General features: G+C 40.0%; 1 protein-coding gene across 1 annotated transcript; it reads right to left on the bottom strand.

The window, feature by feature from the left end:
• Positions 1-10,829: 10,829 nt before the first annotated feature.
• Positions 10,830-22,765, bottom strand: LOC123666859 (acyl-CoA Delta(11) desaturase-like). Its single transcript, XM_045600883.1, has 5 exons — positions 22,690-22,765; positions 21,496-21,626; positions 17,099-17,304; positions 11,827-12,012; positions 10,830-11,127 (listed from the first exon to the last, which is right to left on the bottom strand). The coding sequence occupies exons 1-5, from the start codon at positions 22,748-22,750 to the stop codon at positions 10,851-10,853; spliced, it is 861 nt and encodes a 286-aa protein (XP_045456839.1). The 5' UTR covers positions 22,751-22,765; the 3' UTR covers positions 10,830-10,850.
• Positions 22,766-25,182: the final 2,417 nt, after the last annotated feature.

Raw genomic sequence — 25,182 nt, 5'->3', positions numbered from 1 at the left:
TTTATGGACGGGAACAATTTGGGCTTTTTTCCAGGCATCAGGAAAAATTCCTTGTTGTAGTGACCTGTCAAACAATATTGCAATAGGATAGCAGAGGCTGTCAGCACAAGAAACGAAAAACAATGGCGGGATACCGTCACATCCTGCACCTTTACTTGTGTCTATAGTACGTAAAATTTTCAAAACATTATGTTTGTTAACATTTATTTATTTTTTTTTAATAATTAAATAAGGCGAGTGTGAACGAAAGGGTTGGAAGGGATAAACCGAGGCGGACTTTTCGAGACCAAATAAGGGACGTCTTGAAAAAAGGCCAGGTCAAGAGTACCCTATACCCAAGAGCATATATGAAGGGAATAATGACAGCGGACGAAGCGAAAGAAGTATGTAAGGATCATAGCAAGTGGAAAGAAGTGGTCTCTGCCTACCTCTACGGGAAAGTGATTATATTTATATATGTAATAATTAAATAGGCAAAGTTAATTAATTCTTGATTGACATTTTATGTTTATGGAAATATACTTGTACATACTTGTCAGAATAACGACGTCAGCAAAATAAGCTTCATTTGTTTCCTAATAGATGACATCCATTTCTGCGTGCTACACACAATGTACTACACAGAAATAGCAACTACAATTTTCCCGTTTCGTTCAAATATCATAAAATATGTCTGTTTCACAAAATATTGATGTTTATTACAATTCAATTAACGAACAATTCTTATAAATTCGCATCGTAATAACATTACGTGAATGTACGTGTACTGTTTTCAAATAAATGATAAAATGTAAATGTTATACGTAATTGTTTTAAATTTAAATGATTTACTGTAATAAGGATTTCTATACTCTATACACATAAATAAAATTGGAGTGTCTGTTTGTAATATTAAAATAAACGCTTTTTACTAAACGCATATGGATATATAATTACTTACAATATTATGAAACTAGCGACCCGCCCCGAGTCCGCACGTTTGCAAAAGCTATCAGTGTTCCTCTACTATATTATGCTTGAATTAAACATATAAACCTTTCTCTAGAATCACTCTATTTACTAAAGAAAACCGCATCAAAATCCGTTGCGGATTTTTAAATATCTAAGCATACAGACAGCGGGAAGCAACTTTGTTTTATAGAAAAAAGAGACCTATGCCCAGCAGTGAGATTATACAGACTAAAGCAGATATATAAGTACAACATTATATAACACAAATAATAAATTTTACACATTGTAATATTAAAATACCGCTTTTTACTAAATGCATATAGATGTATACACGGTACATATACCAAAATAACATTTCGTACAATTTTTGTCTGTCTGTCTGTTTGATTGTTCCGGCTAATCTATAAAACGGCTTGACCGATTTCGATGGGACTTTCACTGGCAGATAGCTGATGTAATATGGAGTAACTTATGCTACTTTTATTTTAGAAATTTATTTATTTTATAACTCTGCGAACGCAACAATAACATTTTTGTTATATTCCACGCGGACGAAGTCGCGGGCACAGCTAGTATACACTAAAAATAAGAATGTAACACGACTTTCTTCTTTTTAATTCTATTCTTTGAAAATTAAAAAAGAAGTTAGAATTGTTTTATAGTCTATGTATGTTATGGGGCTCCGATAATTAATTAAAAAAAAACATATCGTACGTTCTCGAAAAACAATATAGAAGTGGTACGAAGTTAGTCATTTTTTAACTGAGGTGTGAGAAACGTCTGCAACACCAGAAGCATTGCAAGCGCGTTGCCAAGCCCATTACCAATTGGTTGGAGTTAAGGTGACCTTCGCGCATCTCTCTCTCTCTCTCTCTCTTTTGCTCCGTTCGCCTCGCCAGATCACACTTTTGGTAACGCTCTCGTCACGCATTCATCGGCTTAACAAAAAGAAATTAAACAAAACTTTTTACGGTGTAAAATTTTTCCCTGATAGTGTACAATAAAGAGTATTTGCATTGTATTGTATTGTAAAACTCACCTTTGTCTAACAGAAAAACTTTTAAAAACGGCATTTACAATCACTGAGTTTTAGTTAACGACGACAGCGCATGCACAATACATGATCTGGTTGAGCCTGACCTTTTTTCTAGTCGGGATTAAAGTTATCAGCAAAATGGCGCCAAAATATATTGAAACAAAGACAATTTTGTTTTTTAATGGTTGTTTTAGTTGTAATAGTTAGGTTGTTATTGAAAATATCCCGTACTTGAGCAACCATGTGTGATTTCGTGTGCCGTAAAGTAATTAAAACGTTCAACATCAATATCACATAACATTAGGAGGAGGAAAATTCAGGAATAAAATTCATTACACATTTATTTATTATTATATGATTGTACACAATTTTGTCGTCTTGGGTTTTTTTTTTTGTCTGTTATGTGATTCATTATTTCTTTGATTTAAATATTAAATAAATAAACGTTTCAAATTCAACGGCCCCTACCGATTTACTCCTGTGTCGGGGGTCCGGAAACACACAATACACAAGCACAAACGCCCAGACCACGACAAACTTCTATATGGCCAATACAAATATCTGTGAGCGGGGATCGAACCTGCAACCGCCAGCGCAACAGCCAGGAGAAGGACCGTCTCTACACAAGAAGCCGGCCTGCGGTCGCACCGGTCTAAGACGACTGCTCACACGGATAACTGTACGGAGATCAAATCTGACTCACAGACCACTGTAATTCAGTGCGACATTTAAATAACTATCTACTTAAGGTTCTATATACTTAGGGTTTTTTTTAGTTTCTTGTAATTTAACTTATTTTTATAGTAATAATTGTATATATTATGTGCTATGTGCTCTATTTTAATTATTTTAAATTATCTACATATTATATTGTAACTATCTGATATATATGTATATATATATATATATATATATATTGTTTTTATGAAAGCCAACTCCAAGCTGAGTGATATAACTTTTTGGGGCACAGCACTTAGCCGCAGGTATTATTTGGTCATATAATCACACATTTTTCACATTTCTTGTTTATTCGTCTTTTTTTTTCATAACTTCTTTGGAAATTTTTATTTACTTTTTTTTGTAGTCTATATTACTGGTCTTGTAAATTTCTTTTTTCTGTATGTACTTATTTATTAATTATTATTATTTCTATTTTACTGTAATTTTTTTGTGTAAAAACTGTCTGTGTTTTGAGTGATGCTCCGAATAAACGTGTTTCTTTCTTATATATGACCGCTGCGCCAACGCGTCGTCAATAATTCTTAACGTTTTCAAGTCATGTCAATGAAGTATGACGACCCGCGCCTTCGCATGGGTGGGGTCGACATTGTCCTGACGAATGAGATCAAGCTGCTGGGGGTCGTCATAGACCGGAAACTCACCTTCAACGCCCACGTCGCAAACGTCTGCAGGCGCGCTCTCGCCTTCTATCACCAGCTGGCCCGTGCGGCTAAGGTCAGCTGGGGCCTCCATCCTGAAGTAATCCGCACTATATACAGAGCGGTAGTTGAGCCCGTGATCTTGTATGCGGCTGCCGTCTGGGCGCCGGCCGTGGACAAGCGCGGTGTCCGCAAGCGGCTGAACGCGGTCCAGCGGGGCTTCGCGCAGAAGCTGTGCAGGGCATACCGAACCACCTCCCTGAACTCGGCGCTGCTGCTCGCTGGGATACTCCCCCTCGACCTCCGCGTTCGCGAAGCAGCAACCTTATACGAGGCGCGGAGGGGAGTGCCCCAGCGGGTGATAGGGGATCAGTAAGTGGAGCAGATGACCTCGGCTCTGCGGTCTCCGCACCCCGCCTGTCATCTCGACTTGGAGTTCAAGTGTCTGGTAGACCAGGAACAGTTCAACGCCTATAGCGACAATAATTATAACATCTTTACAGACGGCAGCAAGATTGAGGGCAAGGTGGGGGCGGCGTTATCCGTATGGAACGGCGCTGCCGAAGCCACAACCCTCAAGCTTGGATTGCCGTCCTATTGCTCGGTCTACCAGGCCGAACTCCTGGCGATATGCCGGGCGGCGCGGATGGCCGCTGACGACTTGGCCGGATCAGTTGGAATATATTCCGACTCCTCGTCGGCACTGCTCACCTTAAAAAATCCAAAAGCCCTCCATCCCCTGGCCGTTGAGGCGCGGGGACATCTGCAGAGGGCTTTGCTCCAAGGCAAACGTGTCAGTTTGCACTGGATCAAAGCCCACGCAGGACTAGAGGGGAATGAGCGTGCCGACCATCTGGCCAAGGAGGCTGCGCTGGAGCTTAAACGCGCTTTCGATTACGACAGTTGCCCGGTTTCATTCATCAAGCGGAGCATTCGTATGCAATCGCTTGATGAATGGAACCGGCGGTATCGTGACGGGGAAACGGCTGGCGTCACCAAGGTGTTTTTCCCTGACGCGATAGCCGCATACAAGATCACGAGCAAAATAAAGGTGGACAGGTTCGTCACCCAGGCGTTGACGGGGCATGGCGGGTTCTCCGAATACTTGCATCGCTTCAAGTGTAAGGAGAGTCCGTCGTGCGTCTGCGACCCTGGGTGTCCCGAATCTGTCTTCCACATCCTCCTGGAGTGCCCAACTTTTGCCTATGAGAGGCTGCGTTTCCAATGCCAAACTGGCGTAGCACTGAAAAAAGAAACGCTAAGTGAAATTATTAAAAACGGAAAAGTCAGACCACTGTTCCTGCAGTATTGCAGTAAAATAGTCATAGATGTAAATAATAGAAATAGACACTAAGAAATTATGTTAACTTAATATAGTGGTATATTTAGAGTAACATAAGCAATTAATGTATATAAGTAGGGAGGAACAGTAATAAGGCAAGATATCTTTAATGTAAAAATAGTTAGAATTTTGCATGAAGATAGTTATAAATTGTAAGATATTAATAAGTATATTCATAATTGAAAGGTTAGCTAGAATAAGTGCCTCCATAGGTTGAAGTTACGAATTATCAAAGTAACTGTGAATCTTACGTTATAAAATAGAAACAAGAATTGTTGTAAATGCAAGTTATGTATATAAAAGATAAAAATAAGATAAAAAGTGTAAATAAAAATATTATGCTCAAACCCCAATCATTTTCCCGTGTTAAAAAAAAAAAAAAAAAAAATAAGAAACAAAATTAGAAATTAGGACTAGCGTAGATGGGAACCCACCCAGTGTGTGAATGTGGAAGAATGAAAGAAAGAAAATTAGTATGCAGGATGAAAGTGCGAGAAGAATAAATGCGAGAACTGGTATGAACGAGTAGCTTAAGTAAGGACTCCGATCCCCATGTCGGAGGTGCATAAAAAAAAAAAAAAAGTCATGTCAAAAATTAATTAAATTAAATTCTTGTTTTCAAGGGTAAATCTGGTGTATACGTGCCAGTCTGTGTTCCTCCGATTACATTATACGATGTAGAGCTGCAGCGGGTAAACAGTTTTAGGTATCTAGGGCACATTGTGACCGATAGTTTGACCGACGACGAGGATCTGGAACGTGAGCGTAGGACTCTGGCGGTCCGAGGGAATATGATAGCCCGTAGATTCGCTCGATGCTCCGTGCCAGTAAAAATAACTTTGTTTAAGGCATATTGCCAATCGTTGTACGCGAGCAGTCTATGGGTGAGTTATACCCGTCGGGCCGCCAGAGTCCTGCGTGTTCAATATAACAACATCTTTAGGATGCTACTGCGGCTGCCTCCACATTGCTCCGCGTCGCTTATGTTTGCCGAAGCCCATACGGATGGATACGATGCACTAATACGTAAAAAGGTTGGGTCATTATTAAGACGGTTGAGAGACAGCAGCAATGGCATCCTCAAGATGATTGCTTCACGCACGGATTGTCCGATCCAACATAGGTTGATGTGCGTAGTAATAGGAAAAGGGTGACTTCTTGTTCTTTTATGTATTTGACATTGTATTGTGTTTTAAATAATTTCTGAATGTATTAAAAAGTATTATTTTTCTTTTTTTTTTTTGTTTGTTAATTAATTGTTTAATTTAATAGATTGACTTTGCTTATTATTGACATTAATAAATTATTGACATGAATTCTATTTAATCGATTACTAAATATTGTATATTTGTGTGTATTTTGATTAGTTATCCTATGTTTTTGATATTTTCCTATGTTTTATTTTGGTTTTTTTTCTCTGTTTCTTAATTATGTTTGTATTCTGCTGTTTAATTGTATGGACTTTGTCTGAAATAAAATTATTATTATCTTACTGAATGTCACTCCGCCCGCCCAATACATAATAGATACATATATTATAATAACTACTTATATAAATAATATAGTAAATTTACTTATACTTACATATATAAATATAAGCGGGTGGAGGAATACGCCCCGGCAGGGAGATCAAACGGCCGGGGGTTAGGGCTGTAGGCTGAGAAACCGGCGGACAATCCTAGCCGAGTCAAGTAACACCGCCTTCTGCATCCTGGCTGCGAGCGAACCGTCCCGGATCCCCAGTTGCCTCAGATGGTGAGCGAGGCTAACCGGGATCAAACCGTTGGCAGATATTACGATAGGGATTATTTCAGCTGACCCCACACCCCACATGTCGACAATCTCGTGCGCCAGATCCAGATATTTACGTTTTTTCTCAGTCTCGGCTTTCACGAGGTTCTCGTCATGCGGGACGGTGATGTCCACTAAAAATACCCTCGACCGTGCCCTGTCCATCACCACGATATCAGGCTTGTTCGCCAGTATCGTCCTGTCTGTGGCGATAGGCAGGTCCCAGTAGAGCCGGACTCCGTCGCGTTCGAGTACTGGCACCGGTGAGTATTGGTAATACGGCATCCTCTGTTCCAGGAGACCGTACATAAGAGCAAGCTCTTGGTGGAGAATCTTGGCCACTTGGTTGTGTCTGTGCAAGTACTCAGTATTAGCAAGCGCGGAACAACCCGAAAGCACATGCCTGAGTGACTCACCGGGATGACGACAGGCTCGACAGAAGTCGGGAGTGCCATCCTTCAGGACGTGCTTTCGGTAGTTGTTCGTCTTGACCACCTGATCTTGTATTGCACAGACAAAACCTTCAGTTTCCCCAAAGAGGTCGCCGAATCGCAGCCACTGCACGGAGGCCTTACTGTCCACGTGTGGTGCGTGAAGCGCCTTGTAGAACCGTCCATGCAGTTCCTTCTCCATCCATACGGTCTCCCGGTCAGAGGTGCTCAGTACGACCGGTTTCTGCCAGTTCTCTTTGGCCAAGGCTAGGGGGGTTAGTCCTTTGTCACACTTTGAAACGTCACCATGCAAAGCGCTGTCCCGTCTCGTTTCAAAGTAGGCCCTGAGGCTGCACACCTCGCGGCTATGCATAGTCTTAGCGCTTAACATGCCTCGACCACCACACTTCCGCGGGATGTACAGTCTCATGACCGACGACTTAGGGTGGTGCATGCGATGGTGCGTCATAGTTGTGCGGACTCTTCTGTCCAGGGCGTCAAGTTCGGTCTGAGTCCATCTGAGTATGCCAAAGGTGTACAAGAGAGTGGGCATGACCCAAGCGTTATAGGCTCGGACCTTGTTGGCTCCAGACAAGTAGCTCCGAAGAACTTTTGTCAGCCGTCCAAAAAAGATTTCACAAACTGCCTGTTTCATGTCCACTTCCTTCACCCCTATGCATTGTGACATACCCAGATACCGGTAAGATTCAGCTTCGGAAAGGGTCTTGAATGATGTTAATTCGAGACTAAGCTGCGACGATTGAGTCACCTGACCCCTGTCCACATGCACGACCGCACACTTATCCACTCCAAGCTGCATCCTGATGGAACTGCTGAACCCCGTAGTGATTTTCAGCAGTTCCTGCAGGCGTGCAGCGTTAGGTGCCAGCAATTTGAGGTCGTCCATGTAGAGAAGGTGGGAGACTTTAGTACCTCCTCTCCGAAACTGAAAGCCTGTCCCCGAACGCTCCAGCAGGGTGCTTAGGGGGTTCAAGGACAAGCAGAACCATAGTGGACTCAGGCAATCACCCTGGAAAATACCCCTCCGTATCCTGATTGGGTCATCCGCACCCGTCAGTCGCTCGCCCTGGAGACATAGGATCGTGCTCCATTGCCCCATACATACTCCGAGGAAGTCTCGAACTGCCTGGTCAATCTTGTACAGCTCGAGGACCCTCAGGAGCCATGAATGAGGCACCGAGTCGAAAGCCTTTTTGTAGTCGATCCAGGCGGCCGAAAAGTTCCGACGGTTGCGTCTGACAAGCTGGCCCGCCACAGAGTCGATGAGAAGGAGCTCCTTTGTACCGCGACCGCCTCCACGACATCCGTTCTGAGCTGCAGACAAGATATTAAACTCACCAATATGTCGTGAGATCTTACAGCTCAGAACGGACGTCAGTGTCTTGTAGATGGAGGTCAGACACGTTATGGGGCGGTAGTTGGTGGGATCTGCGGTGTTGGTGGACTTAGGAGCTAAGTGAGTGATCCCGGTAGTGAAAAGGTTCGGGAGTGTCTTCCGATCTATTGCCTCTTGGTATTGTCGAGCCAAGGTCGCATGGCAGACCGATAGCCCTTTCAGCCAGTAGTGATGCAGACCGTCGGCCCCCGGACTTTTCCAGTTCGGAGCCCGCCGGACCGCACCACTGACGTCCTCCGTAGAGATGGCGATTGGGTTCATCGGTTCGATTTTAGCACATGCGTCCTGAACCGCCGCAATCCAAGGGCCCTCCTCGTGCTCCACCTCCCCTGACCATATGTTGCGCCAGAAGGCGACGAGGTCAACCGTACTCGGTTTTAGGGAAGCAGAGCCCGATATCGGGTTCTCCAGCTTTCTATAGAACCTTTTCTGATCACTCACGAAGAGGCGATTTTGTCGAAAGCGCTCAACTCTCTCAGAGTACCTGCGAATGCGCTTTCCCCATGCCGCGATTCTCTGCTTCAGGCCGTCGATGCGCTCCGTTAGTTTATCGGCTATGTCAGGCTGATCGAGGCTGATGCCTAGCCCGTTGAAGGCCATTCTAACAGAGCGCACAATCCTTGGCCTTGTGTTGCCCGACCTGAAAGCTAGCAGCCTACCAATGAGGGCCCTGGCCAGGTTGATACGGCGCTCTATTCTCCTCTTCCAGGCTGGTACGTCGCTATTCTTATGAGTAGCGCGTCCAGACTCCTGGGTCTTGGCTCCGACAAGGCGGTGCACCGCTAGAGCGGCGCCGAAGAGAATAGAACCCGTATCCTCCAAGCTGAAGCTGGTTTCCAAATAGGGAGGCAACAGCCTGTTAGCTGCCTCAATGGCATGCCGCGTCGCGGCATTGAGGGGGAGGCGAGAAAGTCGCGGTCTCATTTCCAGAGGAGCGCCTCGAGTCTCGGAAATCGCCTCGTGCAAGATCCCTCTCATCTGTTCTACTTTTTGGGCGACTGCTCCCTCAGTGATCGCCTCCACAGGCGCTTCGCTACGAACGCCTTCTTGTTGCGTTGACACTTCGTTGCGCACCGTGGACACGGGTTCGACTTCAGGAGCAGCCTCACGTCGAAATCGTTCGAGCTCGGTGGCGTCAAATATGCCCTTTCGTTGGATGTACCGAGCTCGATCTGCCAGGTTCTGTTCCGTGACAGTTAGCGTAGGCTCAAGCAGTAGGAACTCGCGGTGCATTACTGCCCGGTAGCCAGTCCGCCCGGTCTCTCGTCCTACAGCCCTATAGTACGCACGCATGACATTCTCATTCATCTTCGGTGTCCATCTCATGCGACGTACTCCACCAGCGGCGGGCAACGAATGCTGAGTCCCTTGGGACTCTGTCGTCGCCAAGCCAACTGGTAGGGATGGTGGATAAGCCGACCGGTCAGGTGGTGGTGCCGGTCGGCGGGGTTGGCTGGCGGCCCGCATGCTGCCACGTCCAGCGCCAGCTCCAGACGCGCCCTGGCGTCCCCCAGGCAGCGGCCCTATGCGCCTTTCTAAATTATCCTCCATCATAGTATTTTTTTGAGTGCTAATATACTCACTTGGAGAGGCACTCACGCTCTCCAAGGAGGCTGCGCGGGTGTTATGCAGCTTTTGTTGCCCTTAGTCGCCTTTTACGACACCCTAGGCGTAGGAAGGGGTGGTCCTATTCTACTCTGCCGGGAACCACACGCGGCTTTTATTATTTTTATTATTATTATTATTATTATTATTATTAAAAATTGAAAATTGTCAATTCAAGCGTTTTCATGTCGATTGACATGCTCATACCGGAGTAGTACAGTTTTATGGTGATGAAATAATTAATACTCATTGTTTTTAAATTAATTTAATTTAATTTAAAAAAAGTATTTTATTGGTAACAAATAAGCGCAATTCACACTTTTACATTGAATGTGGTACAAAGGAATGTATGTCAAATTAATGTACACCTGTTATTTGAACTAGTTAGATAACTGTATCTCTGAATAACAGGGTTCTTCCCTCTAAGAATCTATGTTTAATTACAAATTAGACGCCAAGTGTAATACAAAGCAAAAAAAAATTAACTAATATTATCATATTTTAATTTAATATTACATGGATACATCTAGTATCAAAACTACTTACTAACTACTATATTTACTTTGACAAACAGTGCGCCATTTGAAATTACCGTCAAGTTGGTAGACATTATTTTTCCAATTATTAACTTAAGTAACGAACGTTATTTAAATATCGAACATTTAAGACTAAATTTAAAATTTTATTTTATTAAAATTATAATTTAAAAAACCTCCTTACTAGAAACTCCTTCTTTTGAATTTCTCGACGTAAATATTAAATTAACTGAACAGATCTAACAGATTAAGTATCTATTTATAATTTCTATATCTATTTATAATAAATGAAACAGGGACAACCGTTTTCAAACTCGCTGTTTGTAAGTTTTTTCGTACAGTCCAATTTATATTATTTTTAATCATTCTTTTTCAGGTTCAACATTTTCCAACGGATAGTGTATTGGAGTTCCATCACCCAGCCTCTGTGCTATGGAGTTGATCATGGTCGGTGTAGCCTGCCGTAAGTCATAGGCCCAGCCGATCTTTTCGAAACACTTAATGAAAAATGAGCCAAAATTAAACATATCAAAGTGTTCCGCTGCTTTATAATCGAAGGGGAAGGCGTGGTGGTAATTATGCCAACCTTCGCCCAGAGTCAAAGTAGCTACCAAGCGGTTTTCTCTCGGTATTATATCCCTGAAAAAAAATCATATCATTAAACATAAATAGAAGTAAAGATGTAGCGACATCTACTCGCGACATACAGAAACTAGAGAAAACTGACGAATCCTACATCGCGCTATCAAAGTTATCAGAGTGTTTGAGTTTATATACAAGATCCCGACACCAACCATGGGGCCGGTAGCCCACCAGACACAATAACCGTCTAGTCGGAGGATCCTCCCTTTTCAATGGTGGATGAGGGGCTTCACACCCCGTTTCTCACACTTCCCCAAAAATACGTAAATAATTAAATAAAAATCAGAGTAAAATGAAAAAAAAAAAAACGTATTCTATGTATACTAATATTATAAAGCTGAAGAGTTTATTTGTGTGTTTGCTTGAACGCGCTAATCTCATTAAATACTGCTCCGATTTTAAAAATTCTTTCAGCGTTAGATAGCCTATTTATTGAAGAAGGCTAAAGGCTATTTTCTTTTCAAATCAACGCGTGTGAAACCTCGTGGTGCAGCTAGTAAATTATATGCAGAAAAAAATACTAAAACGAATAATTGTAATTAAGTATAGGTAGCCTACACTTACAAAAATAAAAAAATAATTTTTAGTAACCCAATAATAACTTGTAGGTTTAACCTTCAAAAACTAAATAATGCAAAAGAAACTAATATTTTTACACAACATGAAGATATTAAAAATAAATTTCAAAATAGTTACTTGTTATAAGGTCTGTATCCATGTGCGTGTGCAAGACTGTTTACCGTCAGTTCACTGTGGAACATGGACAGGAAACGTATAAACCATTGCCACGCTATAGAACATTGCCAAGTTTCACCCAACAGGCAAACATTGATGAAGAGCGGTAAAATATAGCAGAATAGCAGTTTCAAATATGAGAAGTATCTGGAAGAAATATGTCACATGATATATTATACTTATCTGAGGTACAGCAGGAAGTTTCCTGCTCAATATATGGAGCAGCCCGACTGGGGTAGTACCTCGATCTTACAGAAGATCACAGCTAAATAATACTGCTTAAAAGCAGTGTTGTGTTCCTGTTGGTGAGTAAGGTGACCAGAGTTCCTGGGGAGGATTGACGGTAGGGTCAGCAATGCGCTTGCGATGTTTCTCGTGTTGCAGACGTCAATAAGCTAATAAAAAAGGTAATCGTGCATCAGGTGAACCGTACGCTTTTTTGCGGACTTAATTATATAAAATATATGTATATAGTATATTATCAATAAGGGGGCGAAAAGCGGCCCATGGAGAGCCGCTTCGCTACGTTGAATGTAAGAGGAGGAATGGATGGTAAGGTAGATGAAGTATGTCAGATGATGGATGAAAGATTCATAGATATTTTGTGCGTGAATGAAACCAAGAGGAAAGGGTGTGACACCACGGTACATGGACCCTACACGGCATACTGGTCGGGAGTCCCCCAAACCAGCCGAGCCTGTCAGGGAGTTGGTGTGATCCTTTCCTCTCGAATGGTTGAATGTGTGATGGAGCATGAATGTGTAAGCCCAAGACTCCTCTGGATTAGGTTGAAAGTCGGACTCACTCGATTGTTTATCCTTGGGGTCTATGCACCGACGGATCTGCGCGGAGGTGGGTCATTAAAAGACCAACAAGAGAGAGAGGAATTTTGGGATAGCATGAGAGAGGTATTGAATAAATGCGGAGGAAATGAACGGATCGTAATGTTAGGGGACTTTAATGGGTGGGTTGGAGTAAAGCGTGATGGGTATGAAAGAGTTCTGGGTACGTTTGGGGACGAAAGAGTGAATGACATTGGGAGAAGTCTGCTTGAAGTATGCTTGGAATGGAATCTTTGCGTGGTCAACACAATGTTTGAACACAAAAAGATCCATTTGTATACAAGAGATGAGGGTGAGTCTAGAAGTATGATTGATTTTGTAATTGTGGATGAAAGACTGAGAAAGAAAGTGCTTAACACTCGGGCATACCGCGGTGTTGGTCTCGACACAGACCACTTCCTGGTCATAGCCCGAATACGTGGCCTCTTTAAACGATGGCGCCACCGAGGGGCCGAGCCTACGAGTGTTTTAGCCAGAATAAAAGTGGAAAATCTACAAGGAAAAGAAAAGAAAGATGAGTATGTAGAGAAACTGAAAGAAAGTTTTAAAGGCATAGAAGAGATAGGTGTGATTGAGGATTTGTGGGAGACTTTTAAGAAAGGGGTCGTGAATAGTGCTATTGAGGTGTGCGGGGTAGCTAAAAGAAGGAAAGGAAGAAAGAACTATAATGTGTGGATGGATAAAGATGTACAAAAGGCTGTGCAAGAAAAGAAGAAAGCGTGGTTGGATTGGTTAGCAACAAAAGCTAACCAAAAGGTTCAAAAGGCAACGGATGACGAGGTAAAGGAAGCAAGGACGAAGTATAAAAGATTGAAATCAGTAGCGAAAGAAGTTGTGTCTAGAAAGAAAGAAGAACGAAAGGATGATTTTGATAGGAGGCTCACTGAAGATTTCCAGTCAAACATTAAGTTTTTCTGGAAATCCATCAAAACAGCCAGAGGAAAAATTTCTCCCTCGGAGCTGAGCACAATCAGGAGTCAAGATGGGAGCGTTATAAATGGAGAAGAATGTGTGTTAAAGAGATGGAAAGAGTATTTTGAAAGTGTGTTTGAAAGAGAGGAAGTGCAGGTACAACATCCGGCACCTTCCATTGAGAGTAGTATAAATGTCGATGAAAGTGAGATAAGCATGGATGAAATAGTGAAAGCGCTGAAAAGTATGAGATTAGGTAAGGCTGCAGGGTATGACAGGATCACCGTCGAGATGCTGAGGGCTGGACAGGGTATAGTGGCTAGCCAGCTGTACTGCCTTTTCAATTTGTGCTGGCAAAATGGGCAAGTACCGGAAGACTGGTGCAAAGCCGTAATCGTGCCGTTGTATAAGGGAAAAGGGTCACGGCAGGACTGCATAAATTACCGCGGTATAAGCCTTCTCAGCGTCGTCGGTAAATTGTATGCGAAAGTGTTGATTGAAAGGGTTGTGAATGAAACAGATGAAAAAGTATGGGATGCACAAGCGGGATTTAGAAAGGGAATGGGATGTACGGATCAGGTCTTTTCCTTGCGGTGCATAGCCGAAAAGTTTTTAGCAAAAAACAAAAAGGTCTATTGCGCGTTCGTGGATCTGGAAAAGGCATATGATAGAGTGGTGAGGAATGAATTGTGGTCAGCATTGTCCGTGTACGGTGTGAGCGGCGCACTCATGCGAGCACTACAATCTCTTTATAGGGATTCTAGTGCTTGTGTGAGGATAAACGGGGCATACACTGAATGGTTTAATATCGAAAAAGGTGTTAGACAGGGATGTGTAGCGTCACCGTGGCTGTTTAACTTGTTCATGGACAATTGCTTGACAGAGTTAAAAGAGAATGAAAGTGGGTTGAGAATGGGTGAGTTACTCGTCAAATGTCTTCTCTATGCTGATGACCAAGTATTACTTGCGTCCTCGGCCGAGGAGTTGCAGGAGATGGTAACTGCTATGAGTGGAGCTTTTGTTAGAAAGGGAATGAAGATGAATGTAAAGAAGACGAAAGTGATGGTGTTTGAAAGAGATGAGGTAGTGACAGACTGTAATATCGTGATTGGAGATGAACAAATTGAACAGGTGAATGAGTTTGTGTATCTGGGTTCGAAGTTTACAAGAGATGGAAAGTGTGAGAGTGATATTGAAAGAAGAGTGAATGCAGGAAACATGGTGAACGGAGCTTTGAACTCCTTTATGAGCAGTCGGAAGGTGTCTAAAAAGGCTCGTTTGGCTGTGCATGAGGGGGTGTTGCTTCCGACACTCATGTACGGAAGTGAAAGTTGGGTATGGCAGAAGAGACATGAAAGCAGAATAAATGCAGTTGAGATGAGAGCGTTAAGAAGCATGATAGGAGTTAAACTGAGTGACAGGATGAGAAATAGTGAGATAAAGAAACGGTGTGGTCTGAAAGAAGATGTAGTGACAAAAATTGAGAAAGGTATGCTGAGATGGTTTGGTCATGTCGAGAGAATGAATGAAGAACGACTGACGAAAAAAGTGTATAAGGCGAGTGTGAGTGGAAGTGTTGGAAGGGGTAGACCTAGGCGGACATTTCAAGACCAAATCGGCGACGTCTTGAAAAAAGGCCAGGTCAAGAGTACCCTAAACCGACGAGCATGTATGAAGGGAATAATGAAAGTGGATGAAGCGAAACAAGTATGTAAGGATCGTAGCAAGTGGAAAGAAGTGGTCTCTGCCTACCCCTACGGGAAAGAGGCGTGATTATATGTATGTATATGTATCAATAAGGCTAATAGATCGTTAGGATTTATCTGTAGAATGAGTTCGGAATTCAGGAATATTAAAACCTTAAAAATTCTCTACTGCTCCTATGTTCGTAGCTCCCTGGAGTATTGTTCTCAGGTTTGGAATCCGCAATACCTTATTTATATTAATAGGCTAGAGTCAATCCAAAAAAGATTCATTAGACGCATACAATCTAAATGCAAAACATACGATTCTAGTTATGAATCTAGAGCTAGGAGATTCCATCTTCTCCCTCTTTTTGAAAGACGTCGTATAGCTGATATTGTTACCTTACTAAAAATTGCTCAAAACAAAATAGATTCTCCCCTACTTTTATCGAAAATATATCTGAAAGTCCCTACAAGGTCCACAAGAATTCCATCTCTCTTGTATACTCCATTTAGTAGCACTAATTACCGAAAAAATGCTTTCTTAATTAGAACCTCCAAAGAAATTAATACTTTGAATGACATTCCAGAACTTGATTTTGATTTATTCAATACATCAGTCGATGTTCTTAAAAGAACTATGACAAGGCACTGGTTTGATTTGGCGATTTCTTAAAGTGTGTATTAAGCAATTTATTATTATATTTATCATTATCTGCAGTTTAAGCTTTGGTTTTTATTTAGCAAAGTACTGTATGTATAAACGTGTGAATTTTTTGTGTAATAGCTTCAAAGTTAGGTTTTGTGTTGACAAAGCACTGGATTAACGTAATTCTGTATAACTTGTAAATATGTTTAATTGAACGCTGTGCAATGGTTTTATATTAGTCACTGCTTACTGTACAAGCTCTAGTTTTTTTATGTAGCAACCGTATGTGAAAACTTTTAAATGGTGTATTTTTATTTTATTTTTTATGTAATTAGCTTTAAACTAAGTCTCTGTACACTGTCTGTTTTCCAAATAAATCAAAATAAAATAAAATAAATAAAATAAAAAATAGCCCTTATTTTATCTTCGTATATCATTTTATGTAGTAGGGACCCTAGTGCTGTACTACGAAACAAAACGGATATTATCTTTATGTACCAACCTACTTAGTGATTGTACTTAATAGTTCAAAGGGCATAGAACGTGTCCTATATTTCTTGTTTCATGAAATAGCTTAAATAATTGTACGTTGTGTGGGTGTCGTAAGAGGCGACTAAGGGATAATACAGTTCCAATACCACCTTGGAAGTTATAAAGCCGACCGATGGCGGGATAACCATCCAACTGCTGGCTTTGAAATAGACAGGCTAAAGACGGGCAGCAGCGTCTTCGGTGCGACAAAGCCAGCACTGTGGTCACCAACCCGCCTGCCCAGAGTGGTGTCTATGGGCAACATGTGGAGGCCTATGTCCAGCAGTGGACTGCAATAGGCTGAAATGATGATGATGATGATGATGATGAATTGTACTTTACATTTATTTTTTTTAATTTTTACATCTGTCCTTAAACTCCAACTTATGGACACTGTCTGTTGACTCAAGTGTCTCAAGCGCCTTTTCTCTTTGTGGTATCGTCTAAGCTAAACGTTGATTAGGACGTCCCACAAAATATGTATTAAACGAAATTAGTGCAGATTTGTGTATTGATAAGAAGAAGAAGATAAGAAACAGTTAAAACAAGTATTGCAACTTTAAAGACAAATAATAATTTAAAAATATATCTTATAATTATTGTATGTTACTTACTTATTATAAAATTGAAGAAGGGGATCGTCAGTTATGTCGCTCATGTCCATCTGCTTACCACGCCTCAACACTTGCTCGTTTTTCTTCATCATAAGCCACCCAATGTGAGAGAAGAACAAGCCGCGGTTCGCGTTGTGTGGGTCAGCTTCTGTATCACTATATTTGTGGTGCACTCGATGGTCGCGTACCCATTGTTCTAGAGAATTCTAAAACCATAAACAAGCGTAAGGCTCACCTGATGATAAGCGATTACCGTAGCTTCTAGACACCTGCAACACCAGAAGCATCGCAAGCGCGTTGCCGACCCAATCCCCAATCCCCCCAGGAACTCTGGTCACCTTATTCACCAACAGGAACACAATACTGCTTGAAAACTTCTGTACGTCGATGATATGGTCGTCTCATTTACTACTGAATTGATTAAAATTTATGATACACACGCGCCTGTAAAACCTGTGCGAATCAAACATGCCCCTGCTCCCTGGCTAACACCCCTAATCAAAAGAACGATGGCAAAACGCGACGCAGCTAAAACAAAAAACAAACTAAACCCAACTCAAGAAAACTTGAACAGATATAAAAAGCTACGTAACATCTGCAACAGAATGTGTAGGGACGCTAAGCGCCGTTACATTCACTCATCAATTCAAGGTCTCTGCCAATCCCAAGTTTGGAGATTCCTTAGGTCGTTAGGGGTGGGCAAATCCACGGCAACCTGTCAAAGTTCCGTAGATCTAAATTATTTAAACACACATTTCATTACTCCACCTGTAGCTGTGGATTTCAATACTAAGGCTGCAACGCTTTCATTTTTATCTACTCATGTCTCACCAGACCTACCCAGCTTTTCATTTGAAACAGTCTCGCAGGAGGATATTAAGAAGCATGTCCGGTCTATATCAACTAAAGCAATTGGTATTGACAACCTCAGCCTCGACATGATTCTTCCGGTGCTGGAGGACATTGCACCTGTAATAACTCACATAATAAATTTCTCACTTACATGCAATGTCTTTCCATCACTATGGAAGAAAGCCCTTGTCATACCCTTACCTAAAACCTCTAATCCTACAATCCCTTCTCAATTTCGGCCTATATCCATTCTTCTCTTACTCTCCAAAGTTCTAGAATCCGTTGTTCATAGTCAAATTTACACTCATCTCTCTTCTTACAACCTTTTATGTCCTTATCAATCCGGTTTCCGTCCTTCTCACAGCACAGTTGGAGCGCTGCTGAATGTGACGGAGGATGTGCGGTGTGCAATGGATCAAACCAAGCTCACTGCCATGATCTTGCTTGATTTTAGCATGCGCTTTTAACTCAGTTGATTGCGACATTCTTCTTAGTACCCTGCGCGCGGTTAACATTTCAACCGCTGTCCTTGACTGGTTTCACTCCTATCTTTCTGGACGTCAGCAGTGCGTTACTTTCAACGGCACCACATCAGATTGGATGGAACTTACTGCTGGTGTTCCACAAGGTGGCGTCTTATCTCCTTTGCTATTTTCTGTATTCATCAATAATGTTTCTCGTGTTATCACTTCTCCCTTCCATTTGTATGCAGATGACTTACAAATATACAGACACTTCAAGTTGACTGAGCTGCATGAGGCTGTTGAAACTTTAAATAGCGACCTAGCTGCAGTTCAGGTCTGGGCTAAATCTTTTGGGTTGTTGGTCAATCCTGCTAAATCACAAGCTATTATTATTGGAAATAGTCGATTGAGAAGCAGGCTTGACTGGGGATTGGTTCCTAAAATCTCATACTCTGGGGTTCCGATTCCTTACTGTGATAAAGTTAGGAATTTAGGGCTCATTATGGACTGCAATTTATCTTGGGCAGCTCATGTCAGCGAAGTCAGCAGAAGAATACACTTCACATTCCACTCTCTCAAGCGTCTCCAATATTTTCTTCCATTTCACACCAAAATTATGCTTGCACAAACCCTTCTACTACCTATCTTTGATTATGCTGATGTATGCTATCTGGATGTGACTGAGGAGCTACTTAGAAAGTTAGAGCGTCTCCAAAATCTTGCCATAAGATTCATTTTTGGCCTGCGAAAATTTGATCGCATCTCTCACTTTCGTGCTCAGTTAAAATGGCTCCCCATTCGTCTTCGGCGTGATATGCACATCCTGTCCACCCTCTTCAATATCCTTCATGATCCTAATGCTCCGTTGTATCTTCAATCCCGATTTCACCTCCTGCCCTCTCCTACTCGTTCCAGGCGCCCTGGCAGAGAAGCTATGTTAGATATACCAAAATGTAACACAAAATTTAAGTTAGATTCATTTACGGTACGCGCCTCCGTACTATGGAACAATCTCCCAAGTGACACCAGAACTAGTCCCTCCCTTGTTTCCTTTAAATATAAATTAAAGAAACACTTGCTTTCACTAGCAAATGTGTAATCATCTATAGAATATGTATGTATTGTAGTGAGTTTGTATATGTTTATGTATGTGTACAAGTGTATTTTTGTATTTTGGTATGTATCTATACATGTATTTGTTAGTATGTAGTATATTATATATATATATATATATGTGTATGTGTATGTGTGTATGTATGTGTATGTGTGTACGTATATGTATATATGTATGTATGTATATATATATATATATATATATATATTTGAATATATATGTATAGATTTATCAAATTTATTATGTTTTCTTTTTTCACGTTTTTTTTTCTTGTTCTTAGTAAATCCTCTTGCACTGTTTGCCTCGCTATATTAAACACTTACTCATGACCATGGGTTGACTGGAAGAAATCTCTTTCAGAGATAAGTCCACCTTTGCCATAAATATTATTCTTATGTTGTTTTTACATGTATTTTTTGAGTGCAATAAAGTATATAATAAATAAGGTCGAGGCGCTTCCCCAGATGGGCTGCTCCATATTTTGAGCAGAAAATTTCCCGCTGTACCCTACCCTAGTAACCAGAGTTAATCAAATGACCTCTTTAAAAATTTGCCATACGGCCTTATAATTATTTATGTTAATATACATTTATTTCTTGATTATCTACTGGGAAAATATATAGAGTATTGTTGACAGTAAATAATTAGAAATTAATTAGAAATCGTCCATACTTCTATGACCTTCTTCAATGACCTATATTTATTGTTAAGGTTTTACTAGTTTAGGGGTCGTCCATCATGTGATGTTTTTTAAAAACTTTTCGGACCCCCTTTCTCCCCTTGGTGAAATTTGGTGTGGTTTAAAAGACCCCCCCCCCCCCTTCCCATACCAAGATCACGTGTATTTTTTTGCTAAGTCAATTTTAATTCTCAGAATATTGTATTTAATTACAAGTATAATCTGATTAAATTTTAAAGAATTAAGCATCGTGATACAAATATCTAGACAGTCGTTGAGGTTTTTGGCTGTTTTTTGGTTTAGAAATCGCGTTAACGAATAATAAATACAGGTGATATCTCAACGTAACCCCCTCACTCCTTGTGATGTAATGGTATTACGTAATGTTTTTCCGCCCCCCCGCCCCCCCCCCCCCCTCCCCACCGTCCTTCGAGCCACACGTGATTAATGGATGACCCTTTAGCTTTTGACGTGTCAGAAAATATAAGTAAAATTAATTCAAATCGTGACATGATTAATTAGTACGCAATTGTAGTCGTCTTTTATACATATTCATCTTTCGTAATGATGCTTCTTAAATAGTACAAGATTACTTCATACGTATAGGTATATTTTATGAAGTTGAAGACACAGGTGTTACGTCCAAAACGATTTTTAAATTTTTAGATTATATTAAAATTTGAGTTTTTTTTTTAATATATTTTGTATAACTTCTTTACGCAGCCCGATTTGGGGACTAAACTGGTGAATATTGACGAGAGCATTATGAAAAGTGTGATCGGGCGAGGTGAACGGAAGTTGAGAGGGAGGTACAAGTTAGTAAAGATAGAAAGAGAGAGTTACATTTCGTATATTATTGTAGAGGCAAGTACCTCGTTTTTTTTTATCAACAAGATAAATAATAAAAATGAAATAATTAAATTCATTTGAATTTCTGCAAAATAGGAAAATACACAGATAAACGTAAATAATTCGTAATATATATTAACGGCCTTTTTTATTCCAAAGAATTGTAAATTGAAAAATTACGTATTGATTTCATTTTTAAGTATTTGTAACATTTAATTGTGTTAGTCGGTTGCAGTCAGGCAGAGTTGTCTCTGTTCGCTGGTCGGCCGTGATCCCCTTCGTCGTCACGGTAGCATGCGAAAGCGATCCCGTCCCCGCTATGACGCCAGGTTTTAGTGGGTATTCTGGGTCGTTAATATCCGGGCCCCACACTGCCACATAGCCGACCGAGGTGGGTAAAAGAATATCCAAAAAAAAGTTGTCTCTATTCAATAAATACCTGCCCTGCGCTTGCCAAGCCGACGAGTAAAAATATTTTCAGAGGAAGTTTAGCTTTATATGCTTTGTGCGTCCACAGTCTATGAGCTCCTCCGGTAATCCCGAAACCAGTGTAGACGTACATGAATATTGCTGTAAACATTTTATACTTATATAAAAAAAAAATTATAACCATAGATAATAACTCTAGATAAATAGTGATATTCTAGACGTTAGTTTAATAAGACAAAAAGGGGTGGTGTCGTGGGACACCAGATAGAAACGAAGCTCCTTATTCACTGACTTCTCTCTAGGCTATCGTAGTCCACTGCTGGGCATAGGCCTCCAAAAGTGTAATTTTTTTATGTGTTATGTTCGAAAGCTGATGCTTTTGTTGTACTTTTTGAGTTTATCCTTCATCATCATCATCATTTCAGCCTATTGCAGTCCACTGCTGGGCATAGGCCTCCAAAAGTTCACGACAAAAATGGCGTGAACTCATGTGTATTGCCCATAGTCATCACGATGGGTTGGCGGGTTGGTGACCGCAGTCGTCTTTAATTATTCTGGTCTTCGGGGTCGGCTTTGTCGCACCGAAGACGCTGCTGCCCGTCTTCGGCCTGTCTATTTCAAAGCCAGCAGTTGGATGGTTATTCCGCTATCGGTCGGCTTTTTAAGTTCCAAGGTGATAGTGGAACTGTGTGTAAGTTCCTTAATATAAAATATTAAATTCAAGTTCTATTCGAGTTATAAAGAAAATAATTATTCGGGTATAAATTTTTATTATATTTTTTTATAGATATAAAAAAATTTAATTTACGAAATTATCTTAACACTTTTTTTTATTTACAATAATTTATAAAAATATATAATAATTATCAAATAATATAATAATAATAGCAAACTACAATAATAATAAGAGTCATCACGACAAACTATACTCGTATATTAGATACTGTATAGCAATCGTACATAGACTATAATAAAAATCTTACACTTTTTTTAACGTTACAGACGTTTTTTGCCGGCTAAGGTACCACTCCGAAACGCCCCATAAGAAACTTAGTTCCAAAAACAAAATTAAAAAATTATTACAATAGATAATAACTCTGGATAAATATTGATATCATAGACACTAATTTAAACAGACAAAAAAAATTTTTTTTTGTCTGTTTAAATTAGCTACTATAGTAAATTAGCTAATATAGCTACTTACCAAAAACAATGGTTTGCCATTTAGCCGGTAAAGCGTATTTGTAACACCAGTAAACGGCCATGACATGATATAGAAACACAATTATAGCTACATTCCATTTTATTTTATTTTTAAAACCTAAACTCTTTTCAAACGACCGAAAAAGTTCACTCAATGGTATTAAATTTATATTTTTACTTCTTTTATCTTTTTCCATCGCTGCTATTTTAACTGGCAACCCGGTAACAAAAGTTTCTACGTACTTTTGTTTCTTATATATACGAGTGTTACTCAATTAATTCTTGTGTAAATTAACCCGGTCCCTTTTCATATTACAGCTTATTAGATTCTCCGTCTAGGGTTCTGTTTTAATTTATATGAGTTCGACATTTATTACAATTCGTCATTGTTACTCTGCAGTTCTTGGAATTGCTCTAAAAAATTATTTTTTACCTATTATCTGAACTATTTTTTATTAAATTTTAGTTTTGTTCAAAAAAAAAAAAAACAATCAAATGGTGTACGTTTTGTTTACGCAATCCTTTCAATATTGTGTTTGTTGTATGTGTTTGTTCGCAAACGAAAAAAAAACCGACTTCAATTACATTTTTTTTATATCACTAGGTCGGCAAACAAGCGTACGGATCACCTGATGGTAAGCGATGACCGTAGCTTACAGACGCCTGCAACACCAGAAGCATCGCAAGCGCGTTGCCGACCCAATCCCCAATCCCCCCAGGAGCTCTGGTCACCTTACTCACCAACAGGAACACAATACTGCTTGAAAACAATTTTATTTAGCTGTGATCTTCTGCAAGGTCGAGGTACTACCCCAGTCGGGCTGCTCCAGATTTTGAGCAGGAAATTCCTGCTGTGCCCTACCTCAATTAAATTGACCTCGTAACATCGACAAGTATCTAACACAACGTGGGTAGACGAATAAATAATCAAATGAATGCCCGTTATCAAAGAGTACTCAAAAAGTGGTCATCAGATCTCGATAAAATTAAAATGCGACTACAAAACAAATACCAGCTCTCGATTAAAACAAGGATCATCAAAATCGGTCCATCTAGTGAAAAGTTATGCGGTATAATACAATGTAAGTCGACGAAAAAATAGACAAATAAATACGCATTATTAAATATAGCTCGAAAATTACTTGTAAAATCGCAATTAAATTTAAACGGAACCACATGACGTATACCACCTTTCGATTAAAATAAACTTCATCGAAATCGGTCCACCCAGTCAAAAGTTCTGAGGTAACATACATTTAAAAAAATATATACACGAATTGAGAAACTCCTCCTTTTTTGGAAGTCAGTTGAAAATTGTTTATAAAACAAAAATTAGACTTCTTTAGTAAATCAATATGAAGCCTTAACTATACCAAATTTTTAAGTTAGACCTGTTTGTATCACATTTTGTGTAATACTATGTGTACTATAATCTGATTATTTTAATTTCAATTTCTTTCTAAAAGACCCACGTTATTCGTTTTAAATAAATAACTCTCACGTTCAAACATCGGTTGGTCGTAACTTTCTTATTTGTTCATGTAATAAATTAAATGTAATTTAAGAACTTCTATGTATGCCAATAGTAATAAGTTATATCTACTAGCAATAGACCTGTGCGATTAATTCGCACTAAATAAGTAAAAAGAATAGCGACCGTCAATCATGTTGACGTTGTTTCAAATTGAAAGCTGTCGTATAATTTTAATAATTAATTAATTTAAAAAAAAACAACAATAATTTTTTTGTTGCTCATGCCGGTAGAGCAAGCAATTATCTATAAAATGATATATAATTTATGTGGAGTAATTGTGATTTTTTTTTCTAAAAAGGGACGCAAACGTCTTAACCTTAGCGTATTAATATATATGATACACTAGTTTATCGTCATAAAACATGACTTTTATGTACATTGAAAAAATAAAAATGTAAGCCGTCACGTGACAGCTGTCAGATGTGAAACATCGAAATTGATTGATTGATTGGTTTAATGGCTTTCAGTTGTGCCAGAGAAGCACGGTTGATTCCGCCAATGTCACGTAGAGTGGAGAACTCACGTAAGAGATTTATTGATCGGTGCAGTTGAGATATCAGTCTCAATTTAATTTTGAAAACAGGCAAAATAGTAAGACTTTCATTGTTACACCTTAACCTAAAACAACACGAACATTTAATGTTAGACTAAGACAACCACTGTTAGTAACCAAACTATTACAAAGTAATTACACTAGGACAGACACATGGTTTATTTACAACTTAATTTTATTTATTTCAAAATATTTACACAAAAATGTACAGTAGGGACTAAACACTAACATCAACAAACATTGAACATTTATAGGGCGGGGAATATCACAGGGAAGGATGTCATATATAGGACGGAGGAAAATTATTTTGTACAAGTAATAGACATAAAAGTACAGATTATGACAGGAACTAAATATGGCATGCTGATAAAATACAATATTACGAATTTCCTCTAGAAAACGATGAC

This window comes from Melitaea cinxia, chromosome 27, assembly GCF_905220565.1.
Source record: "Melitaea cinxia chromosome 27, ilMelCinx1.1, whole genome shotgun sequence".
NCBI lineage: Eukaryota > Metazoa > Arthropoda > Insecta > Lepidoptera > Nymphalidae > Melitaea > Melitaea cinxia.
The sequence above is the reverse complement of the archived record's forward strand: the minus strand, read 5'-3'. Positions and strand labels throughout refer to the sequence as shown.